Consider the following 13441-nt stretch of genomic DNA (forward strand, 5'->3'; position numbering starts at 1 on the left):
ACCACTCCTGTCCCTCTGGGCCACTTGATCCTTTCCTGACCTGAAAGCACTAAATCATAAACCTAACTAAAAAGGAATAAGGAAGTATGTGCAGCTTAGAAGCAGAACATGGTAACAGCATTCTTCTTCCAAAGCAGCCCTGGCTCCTTGAATAGTTTTAGGCAGTGTGGCTTCTTAACTTTATATTTATTTGTTTAACTTTAATCTAATTTCTGTAGTGTTCAGTGAAGAACTGCAGAACAGCCTTTCACGTCACCTGTGCATTTGACTGTGGCTTGGAGATGAAGACGATATTGGCAGAGAATGATGAAGTGAAGTTCAAGTCATACTGTCCCAAGCACAGTTCCACCAAGAAAGCTGATGATGAGATTTCAAATCAAAGCCCAGGTCAGGAGAAGGGAATTCAGGACAGCTCTCTTCCTGCCTGCATTGACCCTTTCCACAGCATGGATGAAAACCAGGAGGAGGCCCACAGAGTCAGCCTTCGCAAGCAAAAGCTCCAGCAGCTGGAGGATGAGTTCTATACATTTGTTGAGTCTTTGGAAGTGGCTAAAGTGCTGCAGCTACCTGAGGAGCCAGTGGAATTTCTTTACCAGTACTGGAAGCTGAAGAGAAAAGCCAACTTCAATAAGCCTTTGATTACCCCAAAGAAGGATGAAGAGGACAATCTGGCTAAACGGGAACAGGATGTTCTGTTCCGAAGGCTGCAGCTCTTCACACACCTCCGTCAGGACCTGGAGCGGGTAAGACACAACATCACCTGTGCCAGCTAGAGTTGGCCAAGATGCCAAATTACTCTCCTGGTGATGGCCTGTGTGAGCAGGACACCTCATGCTGCCTTGTCAGAAAATACCATTAACACTGAATTTCTCCAGAGCATAGCAGTTACCCTTTGCACAACAAGGGTCAGGGGCCAGCAGGTCTTGGCTTGTGGTATTCAGTCTCCTACAGGTAGACTGTTGGATTTTTTGGTTTTTTTTTGTGATTTGTTACTGATGGTTTTTTTAGTGCTTTTTTGCTGATTAACACTGATGGCTGTGGACTGTACTGCAGCCCTCAGCTGGAGCCTTCTTTGCCTTTAAGGGCACGTTCCTTTCACGTTCCTTTCAGCTGGTGCACAAGAAGGAAAAGATTATTGATTTGCAGCAGATCTGGTTTTCATTGGCACAGCAGAGTAAGATGACGTTTCCTTGGACAATCTGTGTAGTAGGTTTGGGAGGCAAATTATGTTCGAGTCATTTAGGTTTTGAATGTTTAAAGAACAGTTCAGTAGGATCATTTTGGTGTTTTAAGTACATCTGGTCCTGTAATGACCCAAATTCCTTCCTTTTCTGTTTAACTAGTAGAATTTAAGAGCTGTTAGAGGAGACAGAAAAAGTACTGAAATTAGTTTTTCACATCCCTACAAGCTTGAGTTCTACTCAGTAACCTGTAGGTGAACGAGAGCCTTTCTTCCAGAATACTGTCTAATCTTTAAATCAAGACAGCAGGTGCTTATGTATCTACTGCATCCTTTGTAAAGGATCCTGATGACTTACTCTTGTCATTGCTGCAGTTCTTCTTCTGAGTATTTTCTAGTTTCAACTCCAGCCTATGGGCCTTCTCTAGTTCAATAAGATCTTAGCTGTTACCTGGGATCTTTTGTTCCTGCCCCATGTGCTCAAGATTTCTTTTCATCCTCTCTTTGATCTGCTAAATAATTAAGAGTTTGTAACTATGTTCTCTGGATCTTAAATTATTCTGTATGTATCCTTTCCATTTCTACATGTGATATCAAAACAAGATACATGAGTTTTGTAGTATTTTTAGTATTTTACTACTCTGTGTTTCCGCTGATTGTACCTCCAAGATAATTTGGATTTTTTAAAAAAGGGACTTCTACAAAAACAGTTACACTTTTTACATTTATCGAGATCAGCCTGCAAGGTTCACAGGGCACCACGATGTATGCAGCTGAACTGAGTGAGAAGCCTTGGAATCATCCATGTGTACTATTCGGTGATTCCCTCATCTGGGAAATATTTAATATTTGAGTACATTTAAGGATTTCCAACCTTTGTTTAAGTTTCGTGTGTGTGATTTAAGTGTTCATAGAAGTTAGTTCTGTGCTGCAGCCCTCCAAATCTGATAGAATATTCTGTCAGTTAAATGGTATTTAAGACTCTTTTCTAAGAAATGTGTTGAAGGTGGTTAAATTTAAATGGTGTTTAAAGGGTGTATAGTACTTCAACTGAATTAATTCAAAGCACAGATAGACAACATCATAGAAACATAATCCCTGTAAAACTCATTGACTTGCTGCCTTCCAGGTGCGTAACCTCACTTACATGGTGACACGGAGGGAAAAAATCAAGAGATCTGTTTGCAAAGTTCAAGAACAGATATTTAATAGCTACGCCAAGCAGTTGGAACAAGAAAGAGTTTCAGGTATGCTTCAGTGTTCTCTTCTTCATGTGAGAGCACAGGCACAAGGTTTGCTTACAGGGTGACAGCTGATTGTGAAGGACAAACAGGACCTCATTTGTTCTCATTAAAATGTGGTGGAGTTCACCATGCATCAGGAGAAGGAATGAGAATGTGTGTAGCTGGAATGGTGGGCACATTGTTGTAGGAACTGCTGTGTCTGTCCATATCCATGGGGCACTGCCTGGGTTGCTGCTTCTGCTCCTTGCTGGTGTGATGCTTTAATGATTCCTTAGGACAGGGAGACCATGACTCACAGTCAGGGGCCGTATGGCACCATGCAAGGCTGTGGTCTGTTAGTGCCACTGTGGTTTGTTAGTGCCACTGCATTAGCATGTGCTGCTCTGCAGCATCCATGGCAGTTTAAAGACATGAAAAGATAGCACTCTGTTTTTCTAAGGCTGTGGCTTTTTTATGCCTAATCTTACTGACAGTCTTTTCTCAGAAAGATTAATACCTTCAAAATTAACTGCAGTGACTAGATTATCCCTTAACTATTCAGTAACTAATAAACAATATTTTAGATGGAATCAGTGAGATCCACTTGCTGGTTGCTTTTTGCCTTCCTCTCTGAGAAGCATCTCTGTCTTAGTGGATAGAGTAATGCTATGACTTGTATTTGCTACAAGTGTAATAAGGTGCAGCATGGCTACAGGAAAACAAGCTACACCAGCAGGATGTGGTGAAACCATAACATACCTATGGAGCCGTGGTGTAAAGGTGCAGGACAGGCAACTAAATACCTATTTCTGATACGGAAGTCAGGTATGAGGAACTGCTGTTCAAAACTGCTATTTACACAGATATGGAATTGCATGACTTGAACTTAATTTGTTTGCATTCAGGTGTGCCTTCCTCATTCTCTTCAGTGGAAAACACAGTGTTGTTCAACAGTCCATCTTTGGGCCCCAATGCCCCTAAGATCGAGGATCTGAAGTGGCATTCTGCATTCTTCAGGAAACAGATGGGCACATCTCTAACCCACTCCTTGAAAAAATCGCACAAGAGAGACAGGTCTGGGAATGACAGCAAATCCCTGCTGAGGCAGCCCAGCCCGAGGGAAGACAGCGCTGCTTCAGGTAGCTTTTTAAATTTTGACAAGACCTTTGCAGAAACACGGTTTGTGTCAGCACAGCAGAAAAATGATATAGTTATACCAGACCACAGGAAGAGGAGAGACAGTCGCTCACAGTCCGAGGTGGCCAAGGCAGAACTAAAAGAAAAGACTTCTAAACACAACCACAAACCACTGAGACCCACAGAACTCTCTCAGAGGCAATCAGAAAACAAAAGGGCTGCGAACCACTCCAGTGGCAGGTCAGAACCTGGCACTGGGAGGGATATAGTGCCTAAATGCAATGGGGGTCTCATCAAAGTAAACTCTACTCAGAGAGTAGTTAAAGTGCCTACAACGCCCACGACCCCAGTGAAAAACTGGGGTGGATTCCGAATTCCAAAGAAGGGAGAGAGGCAGCAGCAGGGTGAAAACGTGGAGGAGTCCTGCTGCCAGAACTCCAGCTACCCCTACATGGGCATGGGCAGAGTTCCGCCGAAGGATAGGACAAAAAGGAAGTTAAAGCCTGACAGTGAGAATGATGGATATGTCCCTGATGCTGAAATGAGCGACTCGGAGACTGAAGTGGTTGAAAAAAAGTGCAGGCAGCAGAGGCTCAGTCCAAACAGCACTATCAGCAGGAGGACGGACATTATTAGGAGAAGCATCCTGGCATCCTGACTGGACACAGGGAGACAGTGTCAGTAGAGTCACTGCCTACAAGCCAACGCCATGTTTATTCATTGGTGCGAGAGAGGAGCATTCTTAGACATGGCTACAGACTGACAATAACCCATTCTTTCTGAGTTGTTTTAAATATGTTTACATGCACTTAAAGCTGTTTTAAGCTTTTTGTTTTTTGCTCTGCTCCATCCATCCCCCCACTCCCTCACCTCCATTTCTCTCACAGAAATGAAGTTTGAGTCTCTTTTATTTGCAACTTTCCTGAGTAAGAGAGAAATGTCATCACTACTTAAATAGGATTTAGGATGAACAGTAAAATAACTCACAGAAATCTTTTAGAAGGGGCTAGGGTGGGTAGGAGGAATCAGTCTGCATTCATCCCTTTTAGCTAAAAGGCACTGAAAATTTTATTTCCTTCCCCTGCCTTCTGGAAAAGCACAAGCTCTTAATTTAACTCATGTATTGAATGGAAGATGGTTGTTAGACCATACTGCACTGCACTGCTAAATCCCATTACAAATGGTCACTGTCCTTGGATGGTGGCAGCTCTTTCTCCTCTCTTTGCAGAATGTGTTTGTTGCATTCAGTTTGAGCACAGGTGCAGCTCAAAGCCCTCTGTATGCTCCAGAGTTTACATGGAAATGATGACCAGGAGTAGACATGATGTTGTACCAGAGAAGGAGGAAGGGACAGGGCAGGGCTGGAAAGACTCAGACCAAGCACAGAGGATGCTCCCAGCTGGCTCAGTTCTGAGCAAGGGGCAGGTTTGTGGGTTCCAGCACCCCATGGAATAATCCTTCACTGTTAGTCAGTCACTGTCCTCTGGGCTTGTGATGACAATTCAAGACAGAAGTTTCCTAAAGCACTAGTCAGGAGAATTTCCCAAAGGCCACTACAGATGCACTAATAGTAGGTACTGGGAAAGCCAGGCTAATGACACTGAAAAGATTGCTTTAAATGGACATGAATATATATTTTTAAATAGAATAAAATGCAAAGGCAATAAACTGTGATTAGCTCTTTACAGTCAAATGAAGAAAAATTATTTCGTTCTACTCTGGACTAGATTTGATGGAAGAGGGAACTCATGTTCTGATTGTGTACTTTTTTAATAATTGCAAATGGCAATAATTATTAAGCTGTCAGCAATAATATTAACAGGTTGTGAGGACACCGTTTTGTACCAAGTAGAGCGCACACAGCACAGTGGACTGTTAGGAGCCTGTAGATTTTGGAATTCTGCATAGATGTAAGACAGGTATGTACTGGTGAAAAAGTTTTAGCAGCAATGAAAGGTGCAAAGAACCTCCTTCTCCCCTTTCCTACTCCAAGCCTGCTGTTACAGTGTCCACTCACTTTGGAATGTCAGACCCTTGCCTCCTGTGCAGGGAACACTTGACAACACAGAATTCCTCTGCCATAACTGAGTCTTCCAGAGGATTCAATCAGAAAATAAAAAAGGCTTATTAACACCCTTTCTATGCAAGTTATCATTATCAAGTAAATATTTCAGCCGAATGCATCTCTATTACTGTTTAAAATCAGAAGTCTTAACCTTTTGAGGAAGGGGAATTTTATGTACATCTAAATTCCTGTTGCTGGTCCCAAGTTGTCAGACTAATTACATGACTTGCAAAGGTGAAAGTCTGGCAGGGCACTGGTGCCTGAGGTTACATAATCACTCTTGGGATGTGTTCAAAGTACAAACAGCAGACAAGAGGTAAAAACAGGTAAGTTCTACTCAACATCCAGCAATGTTCTCTAGACAGGCACTGACAGATAGGCTGCTGTAAGCAAGCAGCTCATAATCACATGAGAATTGTCAAGCCATAGATGGAGTAACCTAAATTTGGATTCTGAGTAAACCTTTAACCTCACGCCAGTTGGACAGAGGTACCTTGTTAATTTGCACTATTATGAATGCTAATGTGCAGAGTTAATGCCTTACCTGTTTTGTCCCCTTACATTTAGGGTAAAAAGCTTTGTAATGTTTCTAGTTGAGTTGAATGAAAACTGAAAAGGCTGTGAGCCAGCTGTGGTTACGACCATCTCCATAGGTTAGTTTTGTCTCCATACTTAGCTCTCAGCAGAAGGTGTTTTAAGTACTGCAGTTATAGTACAAACCCACCTCTGTGTTTTATTGGGATTTGCTGGATTTCTGTTTTCAAGCGTTCCCTTTCCTTGTGCAGACTGACCAAGAGATCTTTGATGTGATCAGTGTGTTCTGTCAAGCTGTAGGCTAGTTGAATGTCTGTAAAGTTGCCTGGAATGCCATTTGTTAGGTTATAAACTCAGACAAATGTAAATGAAGGGTTCTGTGTGTTGTGTAAAAATCCTAATTTCAGAAATCTAAGAAAATTGTCATTATATTTGAAAAACTTGTACAGAAGATTTTTCACTATGTGCCTAGCTTGGGTGTCCCTTCAGCTGAAATTAATTTAAAAAAAGGTGCATGAAGAGAAACAGATAGAAATAAAAAGTATATGTAGAAATGACTATTTTATATGACATTGCCCGATCCTGTATTTATTTTCTCCCTTTTCTGAAGTATTTCTAAAGACCTAGTTGAAGACAGCTGTATTTTTTGTTAAAATATTTGGTAGAACTGTGCCTTTGTCTGTATGTGAATAAATGCTGTACATTTTTGCAATATCCTTGCCAGCAGCGTTTTAGACTTCTCAGTATTCTTGTTTGGGTTCTGACAGAAACATTTCACTGCAATGATGTCAACAACTTTCATGGTTAAAACAAGCACTTAATTTGGATTAGTACAGATATCACAATGCAGACTGCAGTTGCAAGATTTTTTAATTATTTTTTTTTTTAGGACTACTTCTTACTGACAGCTGTGCCCATCCCATCAACAGAACACTTTTTTTCCCTTTAGATCCTTCAAGAGATGTTGCTTACCTCAAAATGTTTAAATTTGTTGATCTGTGATGTCCTTCCAAAGTCCATAATCTTCATTCATGTTCCACTGGAAGAGGCACACCAGGTTTCGTACCTGTGGATTTTCAGGATAATTAGGCTGAATGTTCATTTCACATTCTGAATTGCCTGGAGATATCCTGCTATAGCAGGATTTCTAGAAGATGAGGACTCCTCTAAACTCAAGATGCAGAAATGCGGAATGGACTTGGAGCAGAGCAAGAAAAGGACAAGGCTGTAAAGGCTCACATCTAGCAATGCATCTTGAAAAACACCAGTGGTAGATCTTTCACTGTCTGGCCTGTTTCACAAGGAGTAGGGCTCTTGGGAAGATGCAAAATGAAATCTCACCTGTTGAATGCAAAGAATCTGATCACCTAGAAATGTTTCCTAAATAGACAGTCAAAAACATTTTTAGTCAATGGGAGGCAGTACTATCACACTAAGTAAGGAATCTTTAAACTACTCAAAACCTGGTGACGGGGGGGGGGGGGGGGGGGGGGAGAAAGTAAGTTTGCAGAAACAAACTTTCCAATGGAAGAGGAAGAAGAAATACGCAGCTAGAAACAAATGTAAAACAACCCGGACAGCTAAATGAAAAGCTCCATGCCATGAAGCATATCAAGGAAAGGAGCAAAACTTACCTAACTAGCAAGTCTCAAGTTTTAATTGCCTTAGCAATTGCCTTTCCTCTGAATGCCCAACTTGGGAACAACATGCAAGCAGTCTCCTTTAGACACCAAAGGAAAATGACAGGAGTTGGTGGTAGTACGATGAGCTCCATGTAACCACATTCCTGCTCGTGGTACAGCCAAATGCATTTGGTCTGTTTTTAGCTGCTCAGAGGATTAGGCAGACAGAAGGGAAACCTTTTCCTTTCCTGTGTCATGCTGTAATTGCTCTCCTGCCCCTTAACTTCACTATTAGGTGCTTGTGTCATCACTGCAATTTCTGTTCTGGCAAACAGCCATCACACAAGAGCTAGAATGTATCCATAATTAATGAGGAACCACACAGGTGCCCTTCTGTGCCCTGAAGAACAAATAAACAAATACTCAGACTTGCTTGATGCTTCCAGCCAGCCTTCACTTCACAGTCAGAGCCTGTCTTAGAGGAGTGAAGGGGATTAATAGCTCACACAGAATCTCCCAGGTGGTTGGTCATCATCTCAGCTGTGCATTATGGAAATGAAAATAAGGTGCTTGGTACTTGCCTCCCTCTGTATCATACACATGGCTGATTAATGAAGCTTGACCCCTACAGAATTCTGGAGCTTTTGAACAGTGTATCCATGTCACTTTGAAGAATCTTCAATATCATTGTAGCAAAATTAGATTGCAACAAGTACAGGTTTATATCAAATGAAGAAAGCACTAGTAAAGACAGTACCACTGTAGGAACTAGTGACTTCCCCTTGCAGTAAGAAGGAATTGTTCCTGAAGTTGCATCTATCTTGCAGGCTCTACCTGCACAGCCAGGGTTTCAGGAGGTGGCACAAAGTCTTGAGCTGATCAACCCAGCCCTGCCTTTTTAAAATACAAATATGGTGAAGATCCACTGCCATGATCATACAGGTTTGTTAGTCCAAACCAGCAGTTTTGGGTAAGCACTACCCATCAATGGAACTAGAAGTTAGAAAGCAAAATTATACTCTTGACATTCAAGAGGAAGGACAAGAAATTATGTCACTTAAGGCTAAGATCGGAGTATTTCAAAATCAGTTAACACCTATCAAGTCCTTATAATATATGCTGAAAGAGAAAATGGAGTTCGGCTCTGATTTTAGAATGATAGATATAAAGTTTCTCAACTATCAAGGAAAAACACGTAGACAAGAGGAATCCCACATACTGGCATCTGTAGAATTCAATCCCCCTATTTTAAAAGGCATAAAATCTGGATGATGTCACCTTTGTGCAAACTGAAGTCAGAGAATGGATGTTCCCAGACACATACAAACCAAGGGAGCAGATCAACAGAAAAGCAAGGAATTGTAATGTAATTGCAAAATAGTAATTAGGAAGAAAAAATACAACTGTAGAAATATTACAGTCCTTAGAAATGAGCTGTCTGAGGAGCCATGACAGCATTTTAGTTACTACCTGTATGCCAGGGGCACCAGACCAAACTGAACAAAACTCTTAAAACTGGAAGGCAATGGAGGCATCTTGCAGCTCGAACACTGACCACAAAACAAGCAACTATTTGGCATTCGTTATGTAATTAGTCCTGCTACGGCTCATAAAGGATCTTTAAATTGTTCCCAAGTTACTGCACTGTAAAGAAAAATTAAAGGTATTGACTGTACATGACCAAAGCCAAGATGAATTTCAGTATAAGTGTTACCTACTCTCTGTACACAATCTTGTCATAGCTGGTACATTTTAGACCAAAAAACCCAAATATGCCACAGCATTGTGTCAGATTTTTTCATCTGCTATATTAAAGGACTTTACCAACAACATTCTGCATTCTTCTTCCAATCTTTATTGTGCATACAGAAACAGAACCTTCATCCACTCCCTTTCCTACCGGAATAAACCAGAGAATGTTTAAGTTTTACAAGCCTTGTTGTGTATTTTACTTTATTGCTCTAATATGAAGTTTCTCCAGCAATCTTCTTAACTCCAGTGTGGTGAATGAGCAATACATACGTTTAAATATTTTCCAGATCCTTCAGAGAAGCAGCTTTTTTATTCTGTGTAGTTATCAGGCTGAGCTGTAATGAAACACAAGCAAACAGTTTCTTAATAATTCTTTGTAGGATCAAAGTAACAGTAGAACTTCTATATTGAAGGTGTTACAAAGGAGAGAGAACAAGCACAGATAAATGGGAATTCGGGATAAACGAGAATTTACAATGTGCTCTATAGATGACTACTGCTTTTGTCTTATTTTAGGTCCCAAAGAATTCAAGATGATGAAAGATCAGGTATCAGGAGTACACTTTAAAGAACACCTACAGAATAGACATGTTTTAAACCTATGCAGCCATTATCCTGTATTTTTTATGTTTCTTGTTCAATTACTATTATTTGAGAATAAGCTAAAATTTAGAGTAATTGAACTGTCCACAATAACAGTGTAATTTCTAGGCTCCCTACTAGTCCACCTCTAACCTATATTTGATTTAATTTTACAAGTAAGCTGGATAATACAATGAGAACGCACAATTAAGTCAGAAAGCAGCCCTCAGCCTACAGATTGAGAATACAGAGAATCCCATTCTGAATCTGAGGGAACACACACACAGACATTCAGTCTTTGGAGACCTGGACGAGAATAAATACCCAGATTCAGAAGAGTGGACATTCTTGCAACACTACTCCTCGAGACCTCTTTCTCCAGACTTTAGTAGGACACTGCTGGTATGTCTTTTCTTGGGGCTTGGCACAGCAGTTCTGAGGTCATTACAGAGCAGCCAGGCCTGACAGCTGACAGCAAGCTTCAAGCTTGACCTCTGTCAAGCTTGAAGACGGCAAGGCAGTTCTGAACTCTGGCAACAAGATATGGGCAACAGTTCAGCTGCTGAATGTCTATCAAATCTCTTTGTTACCTTTCAGAGGGAGCCTGGTGAGGAACAGCTAACTACCAATCTTTGCTGGAACAACAGGACCTCTTTCTCTATGGGCACGGAGGCCACAAGTTTACTCCCTTGAAATGTGACATGACCATGTTTGGTTTTTTATAGGAAGACAGCATCCCAGAAGTATGAGAGCTGAACAGATCCCTTTAACAAACACGAGGTTAAATAAATAAATAAATTACTCTTTCAGAGCAAATCTTCAGCAGCTGAGTAGACCTTGTCATGACAGAGAGCATTTAGAGCCAGGAACCATAGCTTATGTTATGACAGCTTGGCAGCTATGCCCTCTTATTCTCTCTTGTTGAGAAAAAAATGCCATTTGTCCTAAAACTGCACAATTTAGGTCAGTAAAATATTTTCTCTCTGCAGCTCACATGGGGTCACCCATATTAACAAGTTATAATTTGCAAATCAGTTTCCTAAATCACTGTAAAAAAACGTGGGAGGCAGAAAGACCATCTTTACTTAACAGGAGGCCAACTTGAATAATTAACCTCCTTGGAAAATAAGTGATCCCAGGATATAAACATCCAGGGGATTTGTTTAGAGTTGTATAGCTTAAAGAGTATGGAAAAATTAAACAGTGACATATATATACACCATCTCTCTTTTCCCTCTTCCCATGGACTGGAAAAAAACAAGCATTTCCTATTCTGTCTGCACAATTTTCAGTATTTTTGTCACTGCAGGAGTTATTGCAGCTGTTACACGTAGCTGATGGTAACTGCAGTGGGGTGTTCTTCAACAGATAAACAACCTGCTCTGTGCAAACAGGAGCTGCAGTTAGTGAAAGGGTTTCTTTTGTCTTTGCTAGCTTGCTGCCATTTCGGAAGCTGGAAATGATCGTACACCTTCATTAACACATTTTAAAGTTTAATTCATATCAAACTGGTTTCCATAAACAAACCTACACTGTCACATAGGCGTCCTGTCAGAAGGCAACACATTCAAAATACAAGTTTGTTGTTAAAATTATATTAGTAATAATGCACGTAAATGATCATCTCTGCCTCAGGATTGATGCAAAGTGAGTACTTCTGTGCTTTTTGTATTCAATGTGCTTAGATAACGTTTTCTGTGAGTTGTGTACCTGTTGAGATGCTGTAGCTGCCCTCTGTTCTGCCTGGCTCAGTCGTCTTTGGAGCCTATCGATGTATTCACGATATTCCATCTTTAATGTCTCATCCTATGTAAATGGAATATCTCATTACCAATGCCAAGTTCTTTTCACTGAATCCACACATACTGCAGCAAAAAAGCTTAACACAAAGGAATGTCAGAATTGGAAATGTTTTCCCTTTACAGTAAGCCTGAAGACAAACTGCTGACACATTATAGAGAATTTCCAGCTTAGATATGACATGACGTGACTTTTTGCACTCAGACTAATTTGCAGGGGAAGTTTTACTCATTTCACCATCTTGAAGCAAGATGCATAAAAGCTGACATTTTAATTCAAGTAATTTAATTCACGCAACCTTGTTATGTAAGGTAAAACATGTAAATGTTTTAGCTATACTCAAAAGGAAAAGGAATATACTAGATAATACAAATGGGCTGATAAACCTGCTACAGACCTCCTCTGTTCTCTTCAAAGGGTCCGCACAAAGCCCTTCTTAACCAGCGTTTACTCAAAGAAATCTATTCTTGCATCAGACCCAATTTTCTCCTCTAAGTAACACAGCACTACAAAAAACAAGATAGAAGGACTTATCCTGGGTAGAACTGGATGTTTTCCCGGATTTATGAGGCTGACAGGAAAGTCCTTTTTTAAAGTGGACCTTAATTATTGAACAATGCACATTCCAAAACAATCCTGTCCTTAATCTTTAATGAATAATACCTTTGCTATATGCATATATGGACACAGAAGGTAAATTCTACTGTCCACATAGCATGTGGAGAACTTGGTATCTCTGTCTATGCCACATTATCCACAATGTCAATGCCTGCTTCTGTTTAGAGGCTTGCATGAATCCACAGGCATAAGTAAGTTCAGAAACACTTCCTGAATTGTCTAAATTAGTCACCTTAAAGATGATCTCTCCTTTAACTTTGGTAATTTGAGAGTAAACTTCATTTGTCTTCCTGCTGTTTGAACATGTCAGTCAGCAGAAACAGTGAAGTTTTCCAATTATTACTAACTATCCCTGTCAAATATCCTTAATTTTCTCTAAACCAGCAACATAACTCACCTAAACATGTTTTTTTTAAGATCCAAGTGTACACACATCAGGTTGTAACTGAAAGTAGCTGTCACATCAGTCATTATCTTACCTCAGTTACCTTCTCATTTGCTATTTCCAGCTGGGAAATGAGCTCCTGGCTACGAAGTTTTTGTTGACACAGCTCACTTCTGTGAATCAGAAGAAAAGATGCTGATTAGCACACAGTAGTACTTCAGTTATTGGAACGTAATTTCATAGGTCCTTCGTTGCATTGTAGGGGCTTATAGTGGATTTTAATTACAGGGTTACTCTTAAAACACTGATTTCAAAAGCACCACACATCACTTCTTCATGCTGTGTATTCAAAACTGTAATGGCAGAGGAATGAGATGTATTTTTTGGAATCAGCAGGAGTTTGTCAAGAGCACTTGACATTTTACAGGGTTTTATTTCTGTTTATTGAATCTTATTTCGGAGGCATGATATCTAGTATGTAGTAAATATAAGCTGCATTTGCACAGTGCATTCAATATTGAGATTAACATTCTAATTGGTGTT

At 40.4% G+C, this 13441-nt stretch overlaps 2 protein-coding genes across 15 annotated transcripts in view; one reads left to right on the top strand and one right to left on the bottom strand.

Annotated features, from left to right (window-relative positions):
* The window catches only part of JADE1 (jade family PHD finger 1), a 50041-nt gene extending 43051 nt beyond the window's left edge, over nt 1–6990 (top strand). For all 11 annotated transcript variants that reach the window (XM_064651510.1, XM_064651513.1, XM_064651514.1 and 8 more), the window contains 3 exons: nt 219–743; nt 2310–2427; nt 3309–6990. In XM_064651510.1, the coding sequence (XP_064507580.1) occupies nt 219–743; nt 2310–2427; nt 3309–4198 (1533 nt within the window). In that variant the 3' untranslated portion in view covers nt 4199–6990. The remainder of the gene's footprint in view (nt 1–218; nt 744–2309; nt 2428–3308) is intronic.
* Nucleotides 6991–9593: 2603 nt separating this feature from the next.
* Nucleotides 9594–13441, bottom strand: part of SCLT1 (sodium channel and clathrin linker 1) — a 364373-nt gene continuing 360525 nt past the window's right edge. For 3 of the 4 annotated variants that reach the window (XM_064651522.1, XM_064651521.1, XM_064651526.1), the window contains 3 exons: nt 12993–13071; nt 11806–11901; nt 9594–9848 (listed from right to left, as the gene is read on the bottom strand). In XM_064651522.1, coding sequence (XP_064507592.1) covers nt 9786–9848; nt 11806–11901; nt 12993–13071 — 238 coding nt within the window. In that variant the 3' untranslated portion in view covers nt 9594–9785. The remainder of the gene's footprint in view (nt 9849–11805; nt 11902–12992; nt 13072–13441) is intronic. The other variant, XM_064651523.1, reaches the window with a different exon arrangement.

Source organism: Pseudopipra pipra, chromosome 4 (genome assembly GCF_036250125.1).
Source record: "Pseudopipra pipra isolate bDixPip1 chromosome 4, bDixPip1.hap1, whole genome shotgun sequence".
Classification (NCBI taxonomy): domain Eukaryota; kingdom Metazoa; phylum Chordata; class Aves; order Passeriformes; family Pipridae; genus Pseudopipra; species Pseudopipra pipra.